General features: G+C 35.3%; 1 protein-coding gene across 7 annotated transcripts in view; it reads right to left on the bottom strand.

Annotated features, from left to right (window-relative positions):
• Window positions 1-25,615, bottom strand: part of EXOC6B (exocyst complex component 6B) — a 563,953-nt gene that overhangs the window by 478,508 nt on the left and 59,830 nt on the right. For 6 of the 7 annotated variants that reach the window (XR_011236208.1, XM_069494964.1, XM_069494962.1 and 3 more), the window contains exon 2: window positions 1,563-1,728. The exons of the other annotated variant lie outside the window; for it this stretch is intronic. Coding sequence is in view for 5 of the 6 variants with exons in the window: in XM_069494964.1 (XP_069351065.1) it covers window positions 1,563-1,728 (166 nt within the window). In the remaining variant the exon portion in view is untranslated. The remainder of the gene's footprint in view (window positions 1-1,562; window positions 1,729-25,615) is intronic. 7 annotated transcript variants of the gene reach the window in all.

Raw genomic sequence — 25,615 nt, 5'->3', positions numbered from 1 at the left:
AACATTACAAATCAAAAGACTTACCTCTGGGGTAGAGAAAGCAACTGAGAGGGGTACAAAAGAGAGATTTAATTGTGTTAGAAAGATAATATTTCTTAAGATGGCTGGATATGGTTGTACAGGCCCATAAGTTCTTATTTAAAGCCTTGGGACCCAAGGTGTTTTGGACTTAAGAATGTTGTAGATGTTATAAAGGTAATAAGGTATACATTGTTTATTATGTAATATCCCCCAATGGGTACTAGGATAGTGCTAAATAATCAAACATTAATATTTCTGTAGCAAAACATAAAAATTTATGCTAAATAAAATACATTAAGAAATTTGATGGTTTCAGCCAGGAGTGGTGGCTCACGCCTGTAATCCCAGAACTTTGGGAGGTTGAGGCAGGCGGATCACTTGAGGCCAGGAATTTGAGATCAGCCTGGGCAACATAAGCAAGATCGCATTCTAGAAAAAATTTAAAAATTAGCCGGGCATGGTGGCACATGCATACACCTGTAGTCCCAGCTATTCAGGTACTCTGCAGGCTGAGACAGGAGGATTGCTTCAGCCCAGGACTTCAAGGTTACAGTAAGTTGTAATTGCACCACTGTACTCAAGATCCAGTCTCTAAGAAAAAAATTTTGATTAAAAAAAAAATCAGTTAATTAATTAAAATAAAAAAGAAATTAAAAAAGGAAATTTCATGTCTGTTTAGGTCCTGTTTTGTGGTCAAATGAGTTTTGAAATTATTGTAGCTTTAGAACATAATATCTGATAGCCCACTTTGCCCCTCAGTAAAAATGTTTCTTTGCTTTTCTTACCAATGTATTCTTTCAGATGAATTTTACACTCATTGTCAAATTAACCCTATGCCCAGGAAAATCCTTTTAGGATTTTAATTCAAATTTCAGTTTTTAAAAAATCAAAAGCATAAGGACTGGAAAGAAGAAAATAAAACTGTTACTACTTATAGATCACATGAGTGTTTACATAGAAAACTCAAAAAAACCTGCATAAATTATTAGAAATAACAGAAGAGTTTAGTGAAGTAGTTAGATTTAAGATCAATAAGCAAAGTGAGTTATCTAAGATAAGTGAATTTGCTATGCCAGGGACCAGACAAATATGACTAGCTTCCTTTCTGAATCTTAATCTGTCACATCAAGAAAGAAGCTTCATGCTTTGGTAGAAGACCTTCCACAACAACCACTGATGTTTCTTTCTTTGGCCTAGATACCATGCTACAAAGAATTCTACAGCAATACCCTGAAATTTTGTCATCCTACAGTGATAGTTTTTATCCCGCAAGGAAGCAGATGATATGAAGAGTCAAACTGAGTTTTTGTTCAAAAGAAACCATTACTAATCACTGGTTCTGATTCACGTGTAGTTATATTCCAATTAAACTCTAAGTTTTTAGCTAAAGAGCCCTGATCTCAATTATCTAGGTTTCAGTATAAATTCCTTTTCATAGTATACAAAAATCTTTACTATAAGTATGTGATCTGCATTGTAGTCCCTATTCCTTTAATGCTAATCAAAACCCCACCAACAATTGTCTCTTAGAATTTCCTTACTTTGAGTTTCTGGGCTTCTCCTCTTACTTTCAGCAGTTCAGTTATAGAGTCCACAAAGCCCTGGTAATGAAAGTTGCACATTTTCTCAATTTCTCGGTCATGATTGCGGATGCGAGTTTCAAGCTTCTCCATGAATCGTCCATGTTCCTCACCATCATAGACAGACCTTTAAAAAAAAATGGCATGAAGATTACACCACAGTTTCTTATAAGAAGGAGAAACAGAATTACAAACCAAAAGCAAATCAAGTATCTCTGGAAATTAGATATTGAGGACACATAAACCACAAAGTAATCCAATTGTACACTAACATTGCCTCAATGTAAAATGAGTATTTTTTAGGAAAATCCAAAATTTTGCTTTCTCATTCATTCAAAAATACTTGAATGATTGACAGTATTCATCACAGAATTCTCATCATAATATGAAAAGACTAAATTACAACTCCCTTGTATTTTTCTTTTTCAAGTAAACTAGTATTAAAAAACTCAATTTTGGTTAAACCCAACTATCCAATTACTCCATGACTACATACTCAAGAAGCTGAACATTACTGGAGAAAGATCACATAATTGTGCTGGCTAGACTCAGTATAGCTGTATAACTACAAATGTAAATTAGGCACTCAGTACCACTATATAATCCTACTACAACTATCCCCCTATCTCCCCACAAAAAATCACTTTGTATTCTCCAAAATATTTATATGTGGGAACCTTACTTTCTCCTCTCCTCAAATGTGCACCCCCTCACTCTCAGCTACTGCCCTGACTACATAACTTATAGAAAAAATAGACACAGAGAAATATCTCCCCTTTCCTCACTAAAATCAACCAACCTACTTATATCTGTAACTGCTACTCTGTCCACCCTTCTATAACAATGGAAGAAGTATTCCAGGCTCTTATCTGCAGTCAATCCTTCTTGTTCTCTCAAGAACTTTACCCTACCATTATTCCCTTTTATCCTTCCTCGGCATCATGTATTTCTCCCTCTCTAATAGATCATTCTCATAGGTATATAAGCATGATTTTTAAAAACCTGCCCTTAACCACACATCCCCCTCCAGCTACCATCTCATTTCTCTGTTCTCCTTTCCCACAAAACTCCTTTCCACTTCCTCGCCTCCTCACTTCCTTACCTTACTGGAGTAAGTATTCACCTTACTGGAGTAAGTATTCCTCTTACTCCACCTAACAGCAGCATTTGCTATGGTTTGATAGTCGTTCCTTCTTTAAACACTCTTTTTGGTAGACTTCAATGATACTTCACTAACATGGTTTCTTAATCTCCTTTCTCAGCTCTTCTCCTCTATCACATTCTTAAATATTCCTAAAACCCCTTCTCTTCCCTATCCATGCTCTCTCATCAGGTGACACCATCTAATCCCATGGCTTTAAAATACCACCTATATAGTGCTGACTTCCTAATCTATACCTACAAATCAGAGCACTTCCCTGAGCACTAGATTCATATATATCCAGCTACTATTTAACAACTCCAGTTGGATTTGTAAAAGCCATCTCAAATTTAACACAGGAAAAAAAAAATCTTAATTATCAACCTATCTCCACTCCCAAATTTCCCAACCACCAACCCACCCCATCACAGATAATGGCACCATCCACTTGCCCCAGCCAAAAATCCAGGAATTATTCCTAACCTATCTTTTTCCATCATACACCCCATCCAATCCATTAAAAAGTCCTGACAACTCAACCTCCAAAACATGTCCTACAATTGACCATATCCCACCACTTCCACTAAAACCCTAGTCCAAAGCTCTGTTATCACCACACTAGACTAATGCAATGGCCTCCTAACTCTGTACTCCCCCTCTTCGTCACCCCTGCCCCAATACAAACACTCCACACAGCAATTAAAATGATCTTTTAAAAGCAATAACTCAGATGTATCCTCCTATTTCAATCTCTCCAATAGCTTCCCTTTACAAAAAGAATAAAAATCTTCAATCTTTATTATGGTCTATAAGGCCCTATATAATATAGCCTCTGATTATCTCTCTAACCCCATCTCTCTCCTCTCTCTAGTTCCCACCTTCAATCCCCTTCTATCCTCTATGCTCCAACTACACTGGCTTTTTTTTTTTTTTTAGCCTCTTCTTGCCTCAGGATTTTGCTGTTTTTATGCTATTAATGCTTATCCCCTCTGTCTTTGAACAATCTCCTCTTCATCATTGTCCATGGTTTGTTGTATATCTTTTCCCACAACCCACCCCAACTAGCTCATAAGCTCAAAAGTAAGAACTTTGTCTGCCATATTCATCACTGTACCTCTACAACAGTACCAGACAGGTAGTAGGCAGTAAATAAACATCCACTGGCTAACAAATGACTAGCAGGGTCTCTAAGAGCTCTTTGATCTCTGATATCTGTTCAACAAATACACATGTGCTCACTGCCAACATTTTCTGTTTTTATAATCACTTGTAGGTACCAGATCATACCCTGATCCTGTGCATCAGAAAGCACACTCTCCTCATCAGGTCATTTACATGGCCGAAAACTCAGCAGTAACCATAGACAAAACACATAATTAGGCACCACATAACAATATTTCAGTCAGTGATGGACCACAGGTACAAAAGTGGTCCCAGAAGACTGTAATAATGCTGAAAAATTAACTATTGCCTAGTGAAGTTATATCTGTTATAACATCATAGCACAACACATTATCTTTTTTATGTTTAGTACACAAATACTTACCATTGTGTTACAATTGCCTACAGTATGCAGTATAGTAACATGCTGTACAGTTTATAGCCTAGGAGCAATAAGCTATACCATATAGCCTAGGTGTGTAGTAGGCTATATACCATCTAGGTTTGTAAGTACACTCTATGATGTTCACACAACAAAAAAAATGCCTAATGACACTTTTCTCAGAACATATCCTCAGGCATGATGACACATGTTTGGCTTCCGGTGAAGATTCTAAACACTTACTTCAGAAAAGGCAGAGAAATCTAGATTCATTCTCCTTCCTTTGAAGTAAAGGGAGCTCGTCAAATAAATTACAAATAATCCCTACTATGATGAGTAAGAAAACTGTAGAATAGCCATTTGCCTGAAGGAGCTATTTGGAATACACAAGACAGAATCTACCACTGACATTTCAACTAATCTCAGGTAAGCTTAACTTTTCCCCTTTCAATGAATGGAAAAGAAAAGTTTCCATGTAAAGATATTCATATTCCTTGACATTTGGAGAATGGAAAGAATCACTGAGAACTCCTCACCTTGAATGGCATAAGCTGACAATATTATTCAATATTAGACAAGCTCTTGGTTTCAAAGTCAGTATACCTTGACTCAGTAACATTTCTAAGTTAGGTAGCAAGTCTATCTAACTAGGCAGAAGTTAGGGAAAATTTCATTTTTTTCCCTCCAAAGATCTACATTAACATCACAAAAGACAACCTGTCCCAAAGCTAAGAAATTCAGAACTTATATTAATAACGCCCTCCTAAGCTCCCTGAACTTCCTATTTAAAAACAAACAAACAAACAAAAAACAGAAATCAAAAATCAAAGAAAGGAAACATGGATTTTAGCTGCCCGACTGTAGTCTTAGCACTGTAATTAACTAGCTATGAGTCTTTGGCCAATTCAGTTAAAATCTCTGATCCTCTTTCCCATTTAGAAAGTAGAAAGAATCAATTACAAGTCTCTGAAGTACTAGCTTACCTTTTAAGTTTCTACAATTCACCTCTACTTTCAAATAAAGTTAGTAGTGTAAAGATCATACATTTTCAGAACAGTGTAGAGGTAGTAATTCCAAACAAGTTAATGAAGTTTCTACCTCCTTATCACTACCCCCATCTATTTCTCCTACCATAAGAACTTTATCATTCTAATGTTCTCTTTAATTATAATATTGAATAACATGAAAGGTTTACAGTTAATCTCTAGAGGATTTTTAGAATTAAAAAAGTTAGAGTAAAATGTAAAATGCACATATTTAAAACAAGGAATATGGACTACACTTACTATACTCGTGTTCCAAAGGTAAGCCTCAGAAAATCCATGATTCCCAGATTCTGTGGGGATTTTGTATATATGTATACACATACATGCATTTTTAAAAGAAAATTTTCCCATAGATTCCATTTGGTTATCAAAGAGGTTAAAAACCACTGACTTAAAGGTTTTGTCTCAAATTGTCTAGCACAAGAAAAGACAAGTATGAATTAATCACTACCTAGAGGAGGTTCACCTGGATCAGCATTTCAAGCATATCTAAACTCCTTGCTATCCAATATATCAGATATAAAAGACTAAAAACAAAAATAAACAAGGTTTAAACTGTGGAAAGGTCAGAGATCTGATGCTAACCTAATATTGGTAGTCAACCTTGTAGCTGAACAGTGTGGCTTTTTTTTCTCCTTTTTAACAAATGACTTAAAGTAGAGAAAGACTGCCATCTAGTGATGGCCCATTTCTAAAATTCCTTAAAACAATGTGGCCAAGTAAACAGGACTGCTTAAAAATCTAAAAACAAAAAAAAAAAAAAAAAAAAAATCTAAAAACTAAATTCTATAATACTTGTTAGCCAAGGACTTATAGCTAATTATTAAATGATATGTAAAGTACTCTAATGTTTAAATTTCCATTGCTGTTAGCAAGAATTTGAGAACAAAATCATAGGCTTTTGACATTTCCAGGTATGTCACAGTGAAACAAGAGTATCTACAGAATAAACTGCACCAATGGTTTAATTATTTGTGATAATCTCAAGAATATTCTAGTACTTAACAAAAGGTAACAAGAAGAAATGCTTAGAAAGTAACAACAACTTTTTATAGCCTAAATTTTGACTCAACTAAATAAATGCTGACCTATGGAGGCTGATTTCCAAAAATCCCCCAAATAAACCACAGGTTTTTACAAAAGTAAATTATCCTCCTAGTGTAAATATGTGATGCACACTTCTAAACATCATATGGGTACTATAGCCCTCTCCCAACCTAGATTTCATGAGCATATTAAGAGACAGATTTTAACTTGTGAAATGGCACTTGAGGAATTGTATTCAACAAATATTAATATTTACCATTCCTCTGTACCAAACCACTACAGGATTGTATCACTTACACAGAGCCTGTATCAGCTCAAATTTGCTTGTCAAAAAAGGGGGGAAAATAATGTTACGAGCATTGTTATTTCACTTAAACCCCATGTACCTTATAAATTAGAAATTATTCCCATTTTATAAATGAAAAACCTGAAACCCAAGAAGATAAAGGAACTTGCCAAGTTCACACAGTTAAAAAGTGTCCTCTCTAGTACATCAGTCTGTATACTGTTAGTGCAAAGAAAGCAAGCAAATCACATGGGCCCCCAACACATTAGTTGAAAGAGGTCTTAAAAGACAAGGCTCTCATTGTACACTCAAGGAAACTGAGGCCAAGAAAAGTTAAATACCTTAATTAAAATTACATTGCTTGTTATTGATACAGCTAAGACTGACTCCCAAACAAAACACAATTAAAAAAGGCTAATGCAGGCTAGGCGTAGTGTCTCACACCTGTAATCATAGCACTTTGGGAGGCCGACGTAAGAGGATCACTTGAAGCCAGGAGTTGGAGACCAGCCTATCTCAAAAAAAAAAAAAAAAAAAAATGCTAATGTAATATGAAGCCCAACACAAAGCTAAGTGGTTTTAAAAAGAGAAAAACTTCTACTTCAGGATGAGTCAGTTGCCTATTAGTTGTAATTATACAACTACTATTCTCTTCTTCTTCCTACTGAAAGAGTCCCAATTTGTTCTGGTATTTTACCTTCCATCCTACCACAAGGGTTAAACACTAATTAGTCTGTAAATCAATCACAGTAATTCCAGTCCCCTTGTCAGTGATCAGTTAACATAAGGACACACCAATGAGAAGTAAAGGGAAATCTGGTAGGGAGAGTCCAAGAAAAGGTTTTCTTTCCTAAAGGATGCAGGAAAACTGATTTTCCTACTTTGGACATTGCCCTGTGAAAGCATAATGCCTGGGATACAGCAACCATCCTGTGATGTGAGGAGGTACTGCCAATAATAGGTAGATAGCAAAGGGGAAAGATGAAAAACACTTGGGTCCTTGCGTCCTATCTCCAGACATCATGTTCTATGACTTAAATTTCCTATTGTTTAAGTCACTTTCCCTTAATGCACTGTTATTTGCAGAGGAAAGTATCCTAAAATTGTTATTGGACATTATCTAAATGTACAACATTATTTAAGTCTTCAAAGGTAGCAGGCAAACCTTAGAAACAATCAACAGCAAGTCAGAGTCTACACATTGCTAAGGAATCTTGTTCCCTGGATTGTTCTTCCCCGCTTTGTTTCCAGTTTAGTTAAGAGTAATTTCCATCTGCCCCTCAATTCTCAATTTGCACCTTACTTCTTCTGGGAAACCCTCCCTAATCACACAGACTCTGTTATGTGCTCCTCCTTTGTGATTATCACCATCACAGAATCTTTTAAACTATATTCTGATTGTCCATTCACTTGTCAATCTCCCCATACTAAATCACTAATCTCCTTGTGGGCAAAGACTGTGTCTGACCCATTTTATCTCCACCTCCTAGCAGAGACCCTGGCACACAGGAGCTCCTCCATGTATGCTGAATATGGAGAAAGAGAAGGACAGGTAAAAGACTAACTGATGTGGATTTCCAGTTGTTTCAAAGGTAGATGCAAAAGAGTATCCCATCATACAAAGCATTATCTGTTGAGATGTTTTCAGAACCACAGAGAACTTCAAAACACAAAGGACTGAACATTTTGTTTTCTGTTTTTTATTAATCCAAGAAAAAATTCCAGAGTTTATTCTGGTCTTTTCTTTTTCACATATATGTTTTTTAACTTCTGTCATGGTTTTAGTCCTCAAACATTTTCTTTTCATTAAGCTCCATAAAAGCATCATTAGTATTTCTGTTTATTCCAAAAGTTAAAAATAAAGTGGAAAAACAGATTTGAGCATGATGTTGAAAGAGAAACTGCAGGAGGTCAAAGGGAGTTTAAAGTCCCTTTGCCTTACTTCAGTTCGTCTATCAATTTAATTCAGACCTTAGTGTTATAATCTGGATGTTCTGGGTGCATTAACAATGAAGTAGATCAATGTGTATCATCATCAATGACAGGGGAAGCATATGATAGTTAATGAATTCTAAGATGAGCACTATATCCGAATGCTTTTGTATTGCCACAGGAGATAAAATACATTCAAATCCTTTTCCTAGCCTTGAAGATACCAAGGTATCCAACTGGCTTCACCAAGAGAGTCCATGCAACCAAATAAGTGTTGTGATGGAGATCTCCCTCAAAGCAGGAAGAGAACCCCAATGATGACTATTTTCAGAAGAATAAGAACAGGGTGAAGTAGCTTCAGCTGGCACCTAGCCAAAGGGCCTACTAAAAACCTGGTTTGGGTTAAATACCACAGGAAAGTGGAAAAGGGACACTTGTCACAAAACATCAGTCAAATCAACAACAGACTATTAGGAAATAAACTAATGAAAACAAGGAAACTCCAAATTAAGGATACAGAGACTGCCATAACTACTACTATGATAATGTCACACTGTTAGAACAATTAATCACCACCAGTAACTGAAAATACAAAGGCACAAAAGGATACATTAGTGGCTTCATTTTGTCCTTTGTATCAATTTGCGTTAAGTGCAAAAAGATTTATTCCTTTGTATCTTTCAGTGATGGTCATGAAATCTGGCAGGTAAAAATTGGATCGTGGATATTGCTGCCAATTATAAGATAAAAGAGTACTTCTAAGGGTGGTGATGCCCGTCAAATCAAACCTGGGAAATTGCTGAATGCAGAGTAGTAATATAGTTGGTATATACAGGGTTATAATACACTTGGTAGATTAACTCTGGTTTCACTGCATAGAATTCAATGTGTCAAGTTTAACACTTAAACATGCAATGTTGGGGCCAAATAAAACTACTAGTTCGCATAATATCTACCACCAACATAATGAGTCTGAATCTAGGATCTGTTGGTAAAACTCTTCAAGATTTTTTCCAAAAGATATTAAGTATTTAATTAAATAATTACTCTGAAGAGACGTAAATATTAAGAGACTATATATTAATTTTTAAAACACTTCAGAGTCTCAAATACTCAAGTCTTAAAATTATTATTATGGTTCCAATGACAGAGGTAATAATGCTATTATTAATAAGAGAGATAAACAAACCAATGGTAAAACTAGTATGGTAGAAACACTGCCATGAATAGTCCTGGTCTACTTATGCATATATGTTTAATGTGGGCTTAACAAAATAAACCAACCAAGTTTCCTAGAATCAATGAATCAAACTCTAATAAATGTAAGTAGCCTCATTTGTAGATGTGTATGTAGTGTAAACTATATATGTATGTATACGTACACATACATAGATACATATAAATGTGTATTATATATAGTATATGTGCTATATATGTGTGTGATACACAAGTACATATCTCACGCACACCATTTGTCTGATTTTCTGAGAAAGAATCAGACCTAACAATATGACATTCAACTCCAATTTCATCCTTAAGTGGTTGTGTATTGATACTCCATGGCCAGAAATGACCACAATTTAAAACTGTTAAAGTCTATAAGCAATGAAGCCCCTGAAAGAGGTTGGATGAAAGGTACCAAAACAGTTTCCAACCTAAAAAGTGACAGAGAACAAAGTAGGCAAAATAGAATGAAGTTTTATGAACAAAATGGAAAACTGGACATACCATGAAAAACCTTTCTACTATCAAACTGCTAAAAATTCAGGATCAAGTTTCTAAATCTTCTTCTTAAATGCACTTTAAGAAGTGCATTTCCTCTGCCCTGCAGTATTTCAGATAAGACATTGGGACCAGGAGAGTTGCCTAGCAAGAGCTATCTCCCCTAGTGAATTAATGTCAAGCAGAAAATAAAATAAGAAAAATCTCCAGAGGATTAAAAAAAATAGGAAGAGGAATCCAGATTCTGTCAATCACCAATAATCTAATGTTTCTATTTTATAACCATATAGAGAACAAACAACATAGCCTATAGCCCACATAGGATAGGCGTCAAATCAGAGGCCTCCCAATGAATAAAGTCATGATACTCAAGGGATACATCCTTCGTGAAAGATAATGGAGAAAAACACTTCCCTATAAAGGGGGACTGCAGGGAAACTTGCCTGTCTGGTATTGGCTCCAGGTGGGGGAGGGGAGAAACTCCCATAATCTAATCACAAGTCAGCCTTCTCAACAAACAGAGGCCCATATTCATACTATTAATATTATCTATGTGATCTAAGAAATCTCAAACTGAGAATTTATTTTAAAAGTAGTCCCAGTCTGGTTGTTAGTACCCCCAGATAATTGACTAAATATAGGCAAATCTTCTCTGGAGAAATACATCCTAACCCATACTTCTAAGGATTCTCACAAATGATATTCTTTTGAGCTGGAACTTAAGCATCAAAAATCATAAAATGCAAGGAAACAAAGCATATAAACAAGAATCAGAAGAAACACAAATAGCAGAACCAGACTCACAAAGGCTTAAAAATTAATATGCATAAAATACAAATAAATGTGTAATATATTTAAAACATAAGAAAGAATTATACAAAAATGGACCAAACTATCAAAAATGAATAAACTAGAAAAGAAATATAGAACTTTTAGAATAAAAACTATAATAACTGATTATTTGAAACTTAATAAATGAAAGGGGCAATATTTAATGGGCGATATATATAAAAAATACAAAATGCAGCACAGAGAGACAAAAGATGGAAAACATTAAAGAAGAGACATGGAGAACAGAATGGGTTTAATGGGATCTTCAGTAAGAAATAATGGGTAATATTCAAAAAATAGCTGTGAAGTTCTCAGAATTGATAAAAGATATAAGGAAGTTATGATCCTCAAAATAAAAAGACAGACCCCTATAAGCCTTACCAAAAGCAGTCTGCCAAAAGAAAAATGGCGCCCTTCTCTGTTCAGTTGCACCTATCAAACTTTTAGAACTGGCTGCCTATTTATCCCTTCTCTTCACAACTCAGCTTCAGTAGCACATAGAACCTTACTGTGATGGAGCTAATTATACAAATATACAGACCCTTAGCACCATTTGAACTTACAGTGTGTCTTTATTAGCTCATTTTTCTATTATATACAGCATCTATTACAAACTGTTGCTATTCTCTTTAAGATCTCAACCTCAGTCCTACAACTTTATTTCACAAGAAACAACTTTAACATTTTTACTTCATAAACAAAATTCAGGCTTATTAGGAATGAATTGCCTGCATTCCAATACACAAGCCTATTGATATCTCTATCTACCCTTCCATTTGTTCCTTGCTATCTCAAAGGAATAAGTATCTCACCTCAATGTAAAACTAATCCAGTGCTCTAAAAAATCTCATTTCTCTTCCACTCCAGGAATGTTATTCCATCAATATTTTGGGGGGGAGGGAGAGGGGTATTGTTCTGTACTTTCAAATGTTTACCTCTACCAACTTCTTTCAACATAACATGTTTCCATTTTAACAAAACACTGCCCATTATTTTAAAGGAGAAAAAAGGTACTAAATTAATGGGGATCAGACACGCCTGGAGCTCTGACTTGGGGGGAAAGGCGGTACATGGGCAACGTATGTAACCTGCAATTCTGTATCCCCCATAACAATAAGATGAAATAAAAAAAAAAATCTCCCTTTTGATAAATTCCTTTCTGGTATCTTTTCTTTTTCCTCTAACTCTCTCCTTTCTCAGTTAAGATCTTAAAAGAGCACTCTATATTCACTGCCTCAATTTTCTCAAATTGGACTTGCTCTTCAACCCAACGTGACCTGTTTTTAACCTATATCACCCCAATGAACCTATTCTTGCTAAAGTCAATAAAAGCCTACTGTCAAACAAATATTCACTTTTAAGTTCATTTACTTGACTCCTTTTTTGTATTTGCCACTACTAATCATTCCCTCTTCTTAAAATCTCTACTCCCGGGGCTTTTATTACACTCCTTCTTGGTTTTCCTCCTTCACATTCTCCTTCAATAACTCTTCTTCTTCCCTCTGGCCCTCAATACCTGCTTGGCCTTCATTTCCTCTCACTCTTCATGTATACACCCTCAGAGATCTCATCAATACCTCAGTTTTCACTATTAAACATCTCTGGTTCCCAAATCAATCACACCAGGACATACCTCTGTCAAGTCCTGTAAACCCAAATACCCAACCACCACTCATCCTCAAAGGCATCTCAAGCTGTACATGTCAAAAATTGAATTTAGCTGTGTGCAATGGTGCACACCTGTCGAACCAGCTATTCAGGAGGTTGATGTGGGAGGATCCCTTGAGCCCCAGAGTTAGAGGCCGTAGGGTGCAATGACTGCACCTGTCAACAGCCACTGCACTCCAGCCTGGACAACATAGCACGAGTTCATCTTTAAAATAAAATAAAATAAAAACAAAAGAATTTTAAAAATGAATTCATTGACTTTCTACCCAAACCCACATTTCCCCCATCTCAATTGAACACATCATCAGCCACTCAGTTACCTAAACTAGAAATATGTAAGTTAACCTTGACTCCTCACTCGACCTCACACCTCCCTATAAAATCAATCACCAAGACCTACCAATGTTAATTCCATATTGTCTCTTCTATGCTTTTCTCCCTCCCTATCCTCCCCTGCTACTGCCTTCGCTCATGTCCTCATTATTTCTCTTCTGAACAACTGCTTTCACCCCTTCCCTTATTTCCCTAACAATCCATCTTCAATATTTCTTGAAACTCACAAACACACGCGCGCGCGCGCACACACACACACACACACACACACAAAACTTTTAGCATCCTGCCTCAGGATCCAGTCCAAAGTCCCTACCATCATATGTAAGACCCCTCCATGTCTAGCTTTATTTCTGAATACTCCCTACATTCACTCTACAACTCTACTTGAAGTTCCTTGAGTACAGTATGTATTCCTTTTGCCTGGAATCTCCTTACCATCACTTTATCTGGTGAATTCCTACTCATCCTTCAAGATTCAGCTCAAAACTCAACTATTCTATAAAACTTCCCTACTTAATACAACTACTATAACATAGTATAGAAGTTCCCCTTCTTACCAACAAGATCAAACCTAAGAAACTGCTAATAAAACCAAAGAGACTACGAGGAGTTTAAGCTTACACTCTCTGGAGGTATTTACATCAAACAAGATGGTGAGTCTATTCTTCAAAGATTCAAATTGAAGACTACTTTTCTCCTACTTACCAATATGCTGTTGTTAGGCATCTTTTCCTAAAAAGAGGCCAATTTCATCTACAATAAAAATTTGCTGCAGCATGTAATACTCTAGTTTTGAAGAATATATTTTTAAAAATGATAAACAAAATATGTTGAAGTACCTATCCCTACCCTTGATAAGGAATGTAGGATATGGATATAAGATAAGAGTTATTCCTTAACAGCCATGGTATAATCATTTATCATCTGGCCCTCACTTTGACACCGTACAAATCTGAACTGGCCTTGAACATATGAAACCACGTGTGTGGTTTGAGTTAAATTTTACCAGAAGCACTATCATTTTGTTTTGCCTTAAAGTTCTTGAACAAATGCCTAGTATTATCCTAAAGTTACATTAGGATAATGGGCCTAGAAGTGAATGGGCACCACTAATGACATTCACTGGTGGAAGGCAGAGTTAATATCCTTTTGCTTTGAAATGTTTACTTATTCATATTTTTGAAAGGGTACTACAATGAACATTCTACACTGTAATGATTTATTTACATGTCTATCTCCCCTACTGGACCATGAGTTCCTTGAGAGTTTACACCTGGAGCAATGACTGTATCTCACAGAGAAGGCATTATAAAGTGACAAAGGACCTAAAGTAGTACCCAAAAATGTTTCAACATTTAAACTTTCCACAAAGACAAGCACTAGATTTAAATAATAATTGTTCTTACCAAAAAGTAAATTCAAGTTCTAGCAGTTCAAATAATTTGCAGTTCAGCTAAAATGCTAAATGCTATTTTTTAAATAGAAAAAGAAAGAAACAGAGGAAGAAAAGAAGGAACTTAGAAGGTTCAAGGAAATCAATTGTAGGAGGAGAGTAGTGTCTGGGAATAATTTGTTATTGCCCTAGCTCTCCTCTAACCTTCCCTGGAAGCTAGGAGAAGGAAGATGATTAAACTGCAACAAGACCTGGCTCTGAAGAGAGCTGGTGTTTCTGGCCCCAGTTGCCAATAGAAGGGGGAGGGTGATAGCAGTCCCTAAGGGCTTTTAGAAAAAATTACTTCCAGGTGGAAATTTTTTATGGTACTGTGCAGCCTGGAGCTATTTTTTTGCTTTCCTTCTTAACTACTAATGATTAAACCACGGACAATCAGGCTGCAACAATGGAAACAGTTAGATAGCTCCCAAACATTATGGTTACATGCTCCAAATTACCGAGTTAACTCTAAAAGGAGAGAAAAAATTCATTGGCAAAGTCTTTTTTTCTTTTAAAGGAGAGGGTGGGGTGGAGTCTGTTAAAGATTTATATTTGGTAAAACATAAAAGTAGCCAAGAACTCAGTATCATAATGATAAACATCAGTCCTCTGCCAAACCTACCCACTATATGTACAAAGAACTAAACAGAAGACAATGCTAACGGTCCTGCTATTTAGCAATTTTTCATTGCTTTATTTTGGCCTGGATTAAGCATTCTATTAACAGGTTATCACAGTAGTGTGTAGAGAAATCCTGCCACACAACTTGTGGGAGACCTAAGTCTATTTATACCTGATTATGATTCTGAAAAAAGTTCCAATGTATATGTCTGAGTTGTAGTAACAGCTCAAGAATATTAGCAGAAAAAAGTTACTTACAGTACCAACTCATTCAAAAAGCACAGAAAAACAGAGATCAATCATTTGACCCAGCAATTTAATCTAGGCAATCTTACTATACCAATATCACCCAGACCATCAAAGGACAAATTCAGCTCAAAATCATAAAATAATAGTAAAAGTAAGCATTTTAAAAATATGTGCCAGGCCCTCCACTAAACATTTTATATATACTAACGTATTCCTCAAAAATAATCGTATTGAAGTTATTATCATCATTAGTTATTATCATCATTATTTTATTATCATCATCATTTTGCACAGGAAGCAACCTTTCTCACATTGCAAATACACAGAAACATTTACCTTTCCCAGGTTGCCACAATTATTTCAAGGATAATAAAATGAAAGAAAAGGATGAGGGAGAGGAAAAGAAAGATGGTAAAGAGGAAGAGGAGAACAAGAGGAAAGGCATGGTAAAAAAAAAAAAAAAAAAAAACAGGATATAAAACCATATACACACTCAATATGAAGGTAAATATGTTCAAATATTTTAATTCACATCTCTAGAAAAAAATAATAAAGGACAGAGGGAAAAACAGCAAAATAATACAAATGGCAATGTTTGAATGGTACAATTGTGACCTTTTTCTTTCTACTTTTTTATCATTTTGCATTTTATTTAAATGAATATGTATTGCTTTTATAATTGAAAAATGAAAATACATTCTTAAAAGTCTAGAATATAATAGTATCTGGTTCATTGAGCAGATGCTCAATAAAATATTAATTGAAATAAAAACCAAACAAGAACAACACTCCAGGGTAACTAGAGGTCTAATTTTTAATAATTATGCAAAATAAAATAAATGTAAAAAACAATGTAGAAGTTAACGATAACAAAATGGAATCACTTATGTCAAACCCCTAACCAAAATGGAGTCAGGGAAGGCTATAAAGCAGCAGCTCTCATGCTTGCCTTCCTAAAATACCTGCCCTTCTTGCTAATACCTTATAAACAGAACAAACAGAACTTATCATAGGAATTCCCTCTGGCCTGCCGTATTTCAGATAAGACGTTTGGACCAGGACAGTTGCCTAACAAGAGCTATTTCCCCCAATGAATAAATGCCAACTCCTACAGTGAGTTCCTGAGACCAATGAGATCTGTTTCAAAGCAGTTTATGTGGACATCTCTTTGCCTTTAAAATCTCCACTTTGTCCCAATTACCTTCATGTGAGCATATGATTGTCATAGCATGAACATCCCGGATTGCAGCCCTTTACTATACTCAAATAAATTATTTTGTTTTAGAGAGCCTATCTCTCCTAGTTTCTTTTTGAGGTTGACAAATGGAATGAGAATTTCTTCTTATAATCTAACCCTCCTAAACTCTAGAAGCAATCAGCACTGGTCAGAACTTTACAAATTCAGTATCTTTTCCATATTCAAACCTCTTGTTATTGATCATGATCTCAAAATGGTTTTAAAATGTAAATTATGTTTGATATCCTGAAATTCTTGATTTTAAAACTGATGTAGCAGTTTCCTAGATCCTTTCCATTGCAACTATAAAGTCCATCAATTAATGTTCTTTCATTATCCCTCAAATGAGAGGGGAAAGAGAGTAGTCTCAATGGTGATTATGATGGAACCTGTGGCCTATTACTAAGTAACTTGATTTGTGAACTGGAAAAGTAGGACACTTTCTTTTGCTTCCTGGTCCACTCACATGAATATACAAAGAACGCACTACCAACATCACAGAGCTATTTACAAAAAAAAACTTCATGTTTTAGACAACAATAAATCTGGCCCCCCTCCTCTCATACTATGTCATGTTACCATTAGAAATTCATATTGTGGCTTCATAGCTCAGGGGTTAGAGCCAATACTGTGCCATTTTTTCATAGAAGCAGTTGTTTGAGAATTGTATAGAGCAGTCCATTTTAATGATCTCTCTTTAGTGTAGAAATGGATAGAGAAAAAAGTAATTTCAGAGATGACCCAGTCCAATTTCACAGATGACAATTTTTCCCAGATATTTCCATCAAATGCTAGTCCAGGTTCTGCTGAAACATCTCTAGTAAAAGGAAGTTCACTACAAGGCAACCAATCTCATTTCAACAACTGTTGCAAAGTTAGTTCTTAGACAAAACCCGAATTTGCCTTCCTATAATTTTCACCATTTATTTTATTTTTGCCCTCAAAGGACCACAGAGACAAGTGCTTGATCCTTCCCTTCCCTTCTCCAGACTAAACAATCTTAAATTATTCAACTATTCCACATATAAACAGCCTTTCAATTCTAGTCTTTACCCTCTGGACATGTTCAGCAGTCGTCACTCTTCTTCTGAAAGCATAACAACGCAGGCAGTACAGCACAGTGGTCAAGAACACAAACTTTAAAGCCAGATTTTTGGGATTCAAGTCTTAGTTCTGCTACTTAATAGTTGTGTGACCTTAGGCAAGTTATTAAACTTCTCTACACTTGAGTTTCTACATCAGCAAAATGCAAATAATAGCAACCACTTCATATAGTTGTTCTGTGAAGATTAAATGGGATAATATAAGTAAAGCTTTCAGAACAGTGCCTGGCACACAGAAAACATTCTATAAATATTAGCAATTTTGAAATCAAGCATGGGCAAACCAAGAAAATAAGACCTATCTCCTTTAACTTTGTTATTCGGCTTCTATTAAAACAGTCTAACAATAATGTTTATGCAGTTTTGATTGACATATCATTGAGCCTACAGTCACAGAAAATCTTTTAATTTGTTCGTATATATTGCTTTTCCATTCAGTTAATGTTATGAATCTACAGTTTACTGCCTATCACAATTATACTCCATTTTTCCAGTATTTTGAGACCATTGGGGATAATGATTTTTGTCATTCAACTTTCCATTTCCATGTTTCCCTTTGTGAAATATGTACAGAAAGATTTTCACAGAAGAATATTCACTGTGAGAAAGGGCCGAAACCCAAGCTACTCTAGAATCTAAGAAAGGAGAACCCTGGAAAGCAGCAACATATAAAACTGAGATTTTTCTGACTTCCATTTTTAAGGGAGAAGGAGGGACCACTAATCACATAAAGTCAAGAGGGGGTGGAGTTAACGTTTGGCCTTTAGAAAAAGTCCAGGAAATAGAAAAATCACCAACTTCACTTCCTTAAGCCAACATTCAGCCCCCCAACTGTGTACAACTTAGAGAGAACTTGCCATGGGCCAAAGCTTTTAATGTCCCTCCCTTTTGAAGGCACAATGGAAACAATTCCCAGAACAAAAGAGTTGCGTCAGTGAACTCTCTGCTCTTTCAAGTTGGAAGGACAGTTGATTCACACCATGTGTCAGAGAGAAACACCAGTTAGAACCAAGTGAGATAAATTTTAGGCCTCCAGAGCTGTTTAATATTAAACTGTATTAAATCATCTTTATAGCAAATTATAAACAAAATATTTTGTTTACCCTCCCTTTCATATGCTCCTTCCCTTGAAAACAAATTTTAAGACAATTCATAATTCGAAGGTCACAGATGCTCTACCAAGAAATCATTTTCAAATGTTAGTATACAGAACTGATGATCTGGATCATACTCCCAACAGACTGCCCTGACATATCATAGCACCAGCCTTGCTGTTTTAGTTTCCAAGATAGGGCTAGTTTAGTGACGGTCATGTCTTAGATTAAGAACTCATTTTTGTCATTAACTGCCTCTGCATGGAGTCATCTTAGTGTCCACTCTATTCAAGAATATTTCTTTTTACCTGGACCAAGAAATCAAATATATGTTTAACTACATAAATGATACTAAGTTGGTTTTATTTTTAACATTCTGAATAACCTGAAACAATCTTGATCTACATGGATTTATTTGGTAAAATGGCTCTAAAGCAATCAAAATAAAATTTAGCATAATGAGTGATAACAAAACTCAAACAGTAAAATAAAGGTTGAGGAAAAATCATTTTAATAATGTAAATATTTTATGATAAAGCTTAACATCCTAAGAGATATCTTTCTGAAAAGAGAGGTCACTAAAACTGCATGATTGGTTCCATACAATGAATTAAGAAATTACAATGGGTAACTGTGGGGAAAGTAAATTACACTCCTTTTAGAAATAACCTATGCTTAAAATTCGTTAGATATCTACCTGAGGACCAGTGCAAATTTTCATTACTCATCTATTATCAATAGATGAATCTAGTCTGTATCATATAACTTCTTTCAAGAATCTGACACCTTATGGGGTAAACTCTAAACTCAACGAAGTGATGATGTAATATGGCCTAAATCATCACTGAAGAAACAAAGATTACTTACCAGTAAATCACTTTTCCAAAGGGTTATATTTAGGGAACTTCCTCAAAGTGATGAAATAGCACTACCACATTCTAGTTCTCCAATTTATGTAGTAACTTAATTATTTATTTAATGAAGAGAAGTGGGGGCATCTTTTTTTTAATGTGCAAGATGCACCAAACTAGCAGAAATAAACTTTTAAAAGGCAGGACAAATTTAACTATTAAGTAATAAAATAAAATAAGTAGCCTCAGAATAAATAGAAACTGTTTTCTTAGAAATTTAACAGTATTGGCCATACTTGGTGGTTTGTACATTTTTCCTACCATAGGCTGACTCAGTAAGTATTTACTGAGAATTTACTAAAAACAAAAAGACAAGAATGTTTCCCTTTGAGGGAGTCCACACTGTAATTGGTAAAGAACTACACAAGAAATCACGATGAAATGTAATTATAAACTTATACAGAAATTAATATGATGTTTAAATTTTACACTTACGTGATAAAACAATGTAAAATAAAGGAATGTTCAGTGTGGAAAGAGATTAATCAAAAAGTCTTTTTGGAGTTGCCTAAAAAAACTAATAAAGAAACATACACATAAAAGCAGAGAGAAAGAAAGGACACACAAAACACAAAGAAACAAAGAATGACTGCAGACTTCTCACCCAAATTATGTAAGCAAGAAGACAATGGAAAGATATCTTTAAAGCACTGAAGGAGGAAGAGGTACACAGGGTGAGGTTTGGAAGGGTCCCAAGCATAGGAGCTTCTATTCCCAGGGAGTTGGAGTATGCCACCCTCTCAGCAAGAAGATGTGTTCACCAATTCAGAAGCTCCCAAGGCCCATCATTTAGGGGTTTTATGGAGGTTTCATTATGTGCATACAATTGATTAAATCATTGGCCACTGGTGATTGATTTGATCTCAACACTTTCCCTCCCCTGAGGTTGGGGGTGAGGTTGAAAGTTTCAAGCTTTTAATCAAGGCTTGGTCTTTCTGGTAACCAGCCTCCACCTAAAGCTATCTTGGGACCCATTAAGAGCCACTTCAGTAGAACAAAAGATTTCATTCAGGAAATTCCAAAGGTTTTAGGAACTCTATGCCAGGAACTATGAACAAGACCAAATATCTTTCTTACTATATCATAGTTTCATGCCTGTAATCCCAGCACTTTAGGAGACAGAGGCAGGAGGATAGCTTGAGTCCAGGAGTTTGAGGCCAGCCTGAGCAAGAGCAAGCTGCTGTCTCTACAAAAAATAGAAAAATTAGCCAGGTGTGGTGGCACATGCCTGTAGTCCCAGCTACTTGAGAGTCTGAAGCCGGAGGATCACTTGAGTCCAAGAGTTTGAGGTTGCAGTGAGCTATAATGATGCCACTGCACTCTAGCACTGGTGACAGAGTAAGACCCTGTCTCAAAAAAAAAGAAAAAAGAAAACACAAGCATAAATTACATTTGCCATTAAAAAAATGATGTCTCCACATGTCATGTAGCCTCTGAGAAACTCAACTGTATTCCCCTGTGAGAATTCAAGTAAAAAAAGCAACATCTTAGTGATATTACAAAAATAGTTTTAAATTTGTAACAACCCTGAAAGGAGTTTTATTTTTGTGTAATGGTGCATAAGCAATATTTAAAGACATTATATTCAAGTATTTCCAAAAACTATTGGAAGGTATCAATCCACAGTTTCCAGCCCTATAAACTCCAAGCTGGATGAATGTAAAGAAAACTATACCTAATGAATTATGATGTATAATGTATTATTATACATCATAATAAAACTGGTAAAAAACAAAAATGAAGGAAAAAATATTATTAATATAAGATGCCATAGGAAAAATTACATTACCTTCAAGGAAACAATAAAAAGGCTAGAGTTGACTTTTTAACACAGAAGATATGTCAAAGAACAACTGAATGATACACTTCAAGGTGTTGAAAAAAATAAACTGTCAGCCTAAAATTCTACCACTAACAAAAAATACCCTTTAAAAATTAAGTCAAGGAATACAAAATGTGGTGTAGCTGCTATTGAAAACAGTACAATAGCTCTCAAAAAATTAAAAACAGAATTACTATATAATCTAGCAATTCCAATTCTGGGTCTATAATCAACAGAATTGAAAGCAGAGACTTGGAGAGATATTTATACACCCATACTCACAGCTGCATTATACACAAGAATTAAAAGGAGGAAGCAACCCTAGTGTCCATTAAAAGACGAATGGATAAACAAAATGTGGTACCATAATACAATGGAGTATTATTCAGCCTTAAAAAGGGGAGGGAATTCTGACATGCTACCACATGTACCTTGAAGACATTATGCTAAGTAAAATAAGCCAGTCACAAAAGGACAAATACTATATGATTCCACTTACATTAATTCCCTAGAGTACCCAAATTTATAGAGACAAAGTAGAATGTTGCTTGTTAGGGGACAGGGGAAGGGGAGAATGAGGATTTATTGTTGAATGGGTAAAGAGTTTCAGTTTGGAAAAAATTTTTCTAATAAATTCTGGAGATGGATGGCAGTGATGGTTACACAAAAATATGGATATACTTAATGCCCCTAAACTGTACACTTAAAAATGGTTAAAATGGTACAGTTTATGTATATTTTACCACAATTTAAAAATAACTAAGGTAAAATACAGACATTTTTCATACAAATAAGTTAAATCAGAGAATCTGTCTGCAGTAGGCCTGCACTAAAAGAAATGCTAAACAGAGTTCTTCATACATAAGGAAAGTGATGTCAGAGTGAAGCACAGAGATGTAGAAGGAAATGAAAAATTTTTTTAAAAGGGTAAAAATAAATGAATGCTGAATCTACAAAATAATAACGATAATGTCTTATGGGGACTAAATTACATGTAAAATTAAAATAGTTCAAGAGGTGGGAGATGGTAAACGAAAAAGTGTTATATGTTACTAGCAGTCTCGAAGACGTGACAGAAGTATTAATTCATATTAGACGCTAATGAGTCAAGGATGTGCTACAATCCTTAGAGTAATTCCCAATGATTAAAAAAAGAATCAATAGATAGCCAAAAAAAAAAAAGAATAAGAATTTATCAGAAAAAAAGAAAAACTCAGCAAGTATCAGACTTCTCCACAGCAACACTGAACACCAGAAGACGAATACTCAAGGAAATAAAATATGAACCAAGAATTTTAAAGTATAAAGTCTACAGAGCAATCATTCTGAATGCACAATAACTCAAAAATTACTGTTCACGTACGTCCTTCCTAAGGCAAAAACTAGAGGAAGAATTCAAACCAAACTAGATGACGGGAAACTTAAGCAAAAAAGACTAGCAGCAAAAAGCGAACATATTTAACTGCAACTCCAAGACAAAAACAAGGTCAGATTAAGAGTGATAAAATATGGTATATAAAAAGAGTATGTAAAAATTATATAACTAACAAAAAAAGAGAGAAGATAGTAGAATAAGTTTGTCAATTGGTTGGTCAGTTGCCTCATACCAATAACTGAGAGTCAAAGCTAAGCAGATCAAGTACAGGTCTATAATCCCTAATCTAAAATTCTTGTGGCAGAAATGTTTCATACCAAATTCTGCAGATTTTAAAAAGCAAACATAGTGCATCTGTCATACGTTATTTATTAAGTGAGATCTTAAGTATTCCATAATCAAACACATTAGTGTTTCAGCAGCAAAACGTAGGAATATTCATGAGTGGCAAATATTAATATATAATGACTATCAATATCTCATATCAACTCACATCAGGTTTTATTGCCAAATGAATTCAGGCACGTTTTGACAACAAATGGTTTTTAGATCCTTTGCGATTTGGGAATTGCAAATGAGAGATTATGGGCCAAATGAAGTATACATGACTACAAAATAAAACACTGAGATAATACTATTGACTAATATTTAGTGGCAAGGGCAAAGAGAGGGGGAAGGTACAAAGTAAGTTTTATTGTTGTTCTTGAGTGAGGAATCAATAAATACTACCTTTTAAAAAAGAGGGGAAGAAAAGAAGGGACTGAGAATATAATGCAAAGAAACCAAATAACAAAAATCACACTTTTTTAATTAAAAGAAAAAAAAGGAGTCTTCATAGTATTATCTTCCCTCTCCCCCACCTTAAAAATTCTTTCACTTGATTTTTTTTATTTCTTTGAGACAGGGTCTCTCCCTGTTACCAGGCTGGACTGCAGTGACCTGATTATAGCTCAACGGAACCTCAAATTCCTGGACTCAAGCAATCCTCCTGCCTCAGGCTCCCAAACAGCTGGGGCTATAGACATGTGCCACATGCCCAGCTAATTTTTTTTTAGTTTTAGTAGAGACAGGGCTCTCACTATATTGCCCATGCTGGTCTCAAACTCCTGTCCTCAAGTGATCCTCTGGCCTCAGCCTCCCAAAGTGCTGGGATTACAAGTGTGACTGTTCCCAGCCATACTAAATTATTTTTAAATAAAGACCATAGTGCTCTAAATTCCCAAGTTAACTACACTTGCAAAATGAATTCTGATGAGCATAAATGTCACTAGGGGGCAGCAGAGCCCAAAGAGTGTCTTCTGAAACGTGGTTAAAACTACAAAGTACTTCCATAGCTACTGTCTTCAAATGCTAAAAACATTTCAGACATTCATCAATTAATCTGCAAAATTTGCTTCTAAAACACTCATTATATTACTTTATAATTATTTTAATTTTTATTTTGAAATAATTTCACTTTGCAAAGAGAACTCCCGTACAACCTTTAAGCAGAATTCACCAATTCCTAACATTTTTGCCATTATGTCTTTTATCATTCTTCTACATATATATGTATATGTATGTTTATTTTTCTAAGCTATTTGTAAATATGTTTCATATACTGTGTCTGTAAAATTGTAATGTGTACTTCCTCTCCTACATAAAATTACACTGTAATTTTCAAATCCAAGAAATTTACACTGATACGATTATAATATAATCCACAGTCCAAATTTCAATTTTGTCAATTATCCCAATAATGTTCTTTAGAGCATATTCATTTCCTCCTATAAATTATCCAGTCCAGGATCATGTATTACATTTTATTGTCATGTCTCTTCAGTTTCCTTTCATCAAAACTAGCAGTTTTCAAAATTTGTGAACACAAGACCACTTTATACTATTAAAAATTACTGAGGCCCTAAAGAACTTTTGTTTTTATGAATTATATATATCAATATGTACTATTTTATGGGCCAGAACCAAGCACAGTGGCTCACACCTGTAATCCCAGCACTCTGGAGGCCAAGACAGGAAGATCACTTGTGGCCAGTAGTTTGAGAACAGCCTAGGCAACATAGTGGGACTCCATCTCTGAAAAAAATTTAAAAATTAGAAAAAAAATTAGCTGGGTATGGTGGCATGCACCTGTAGTCTGAGCTACTCCAGAAGCTGAGCCAGGAAGATCACTTGAGCCCAGAAGTTGGAGGTTGCAGTAAGCTGTGTTCACACCACTGTACTCCAATCTGAGTGACAGAGCAAGATCCTTTCTCAAAAAAAAAAAAAGTACTATTTTAGATGTTAAAAATGAGTGACATCAACAAGATGGCAGAACATGAGTTTCCAACATTCATCCCTTCACAGAAACATCAATTTTAACAACCATCCATTTACAAAAATACCTTTACAAGAAATAAGGAATGCAGGTGACAGATTATAGTACCTGGATGGAGCCCAAAAATAAGAAAATACTCATTGAAAAAAGTATGAAATACAGTTTCACATTACCCATGATTTCCCTCCCCCAACCATATAAATACAGCTTGAGAGAGATACCTTCCACATACGAATGAGACTGAGCACCCAACTTCACCAGGGACCCCCACCACCAGGCCTAGTCCAGTGAATTTGGTGTCGGG

This window comes from Eulemur rufifrons, chromosome 19, assembly GCF_041146395.1.
Source record: "Eulemur rufifrons isolate Redbay chromosome 19, OSU_ERuf_1, whole genome shotgun sequence".
NCBI classification, from domain to species: Eukaryota; Metazoa; Chordata; class Mammalia; order Primates; family Lemuridae; genus Eulemur; species Eulemur rufifrons.
This window is presented reverse-complemented; position numbering and strand designations above follow the sequence as displayed.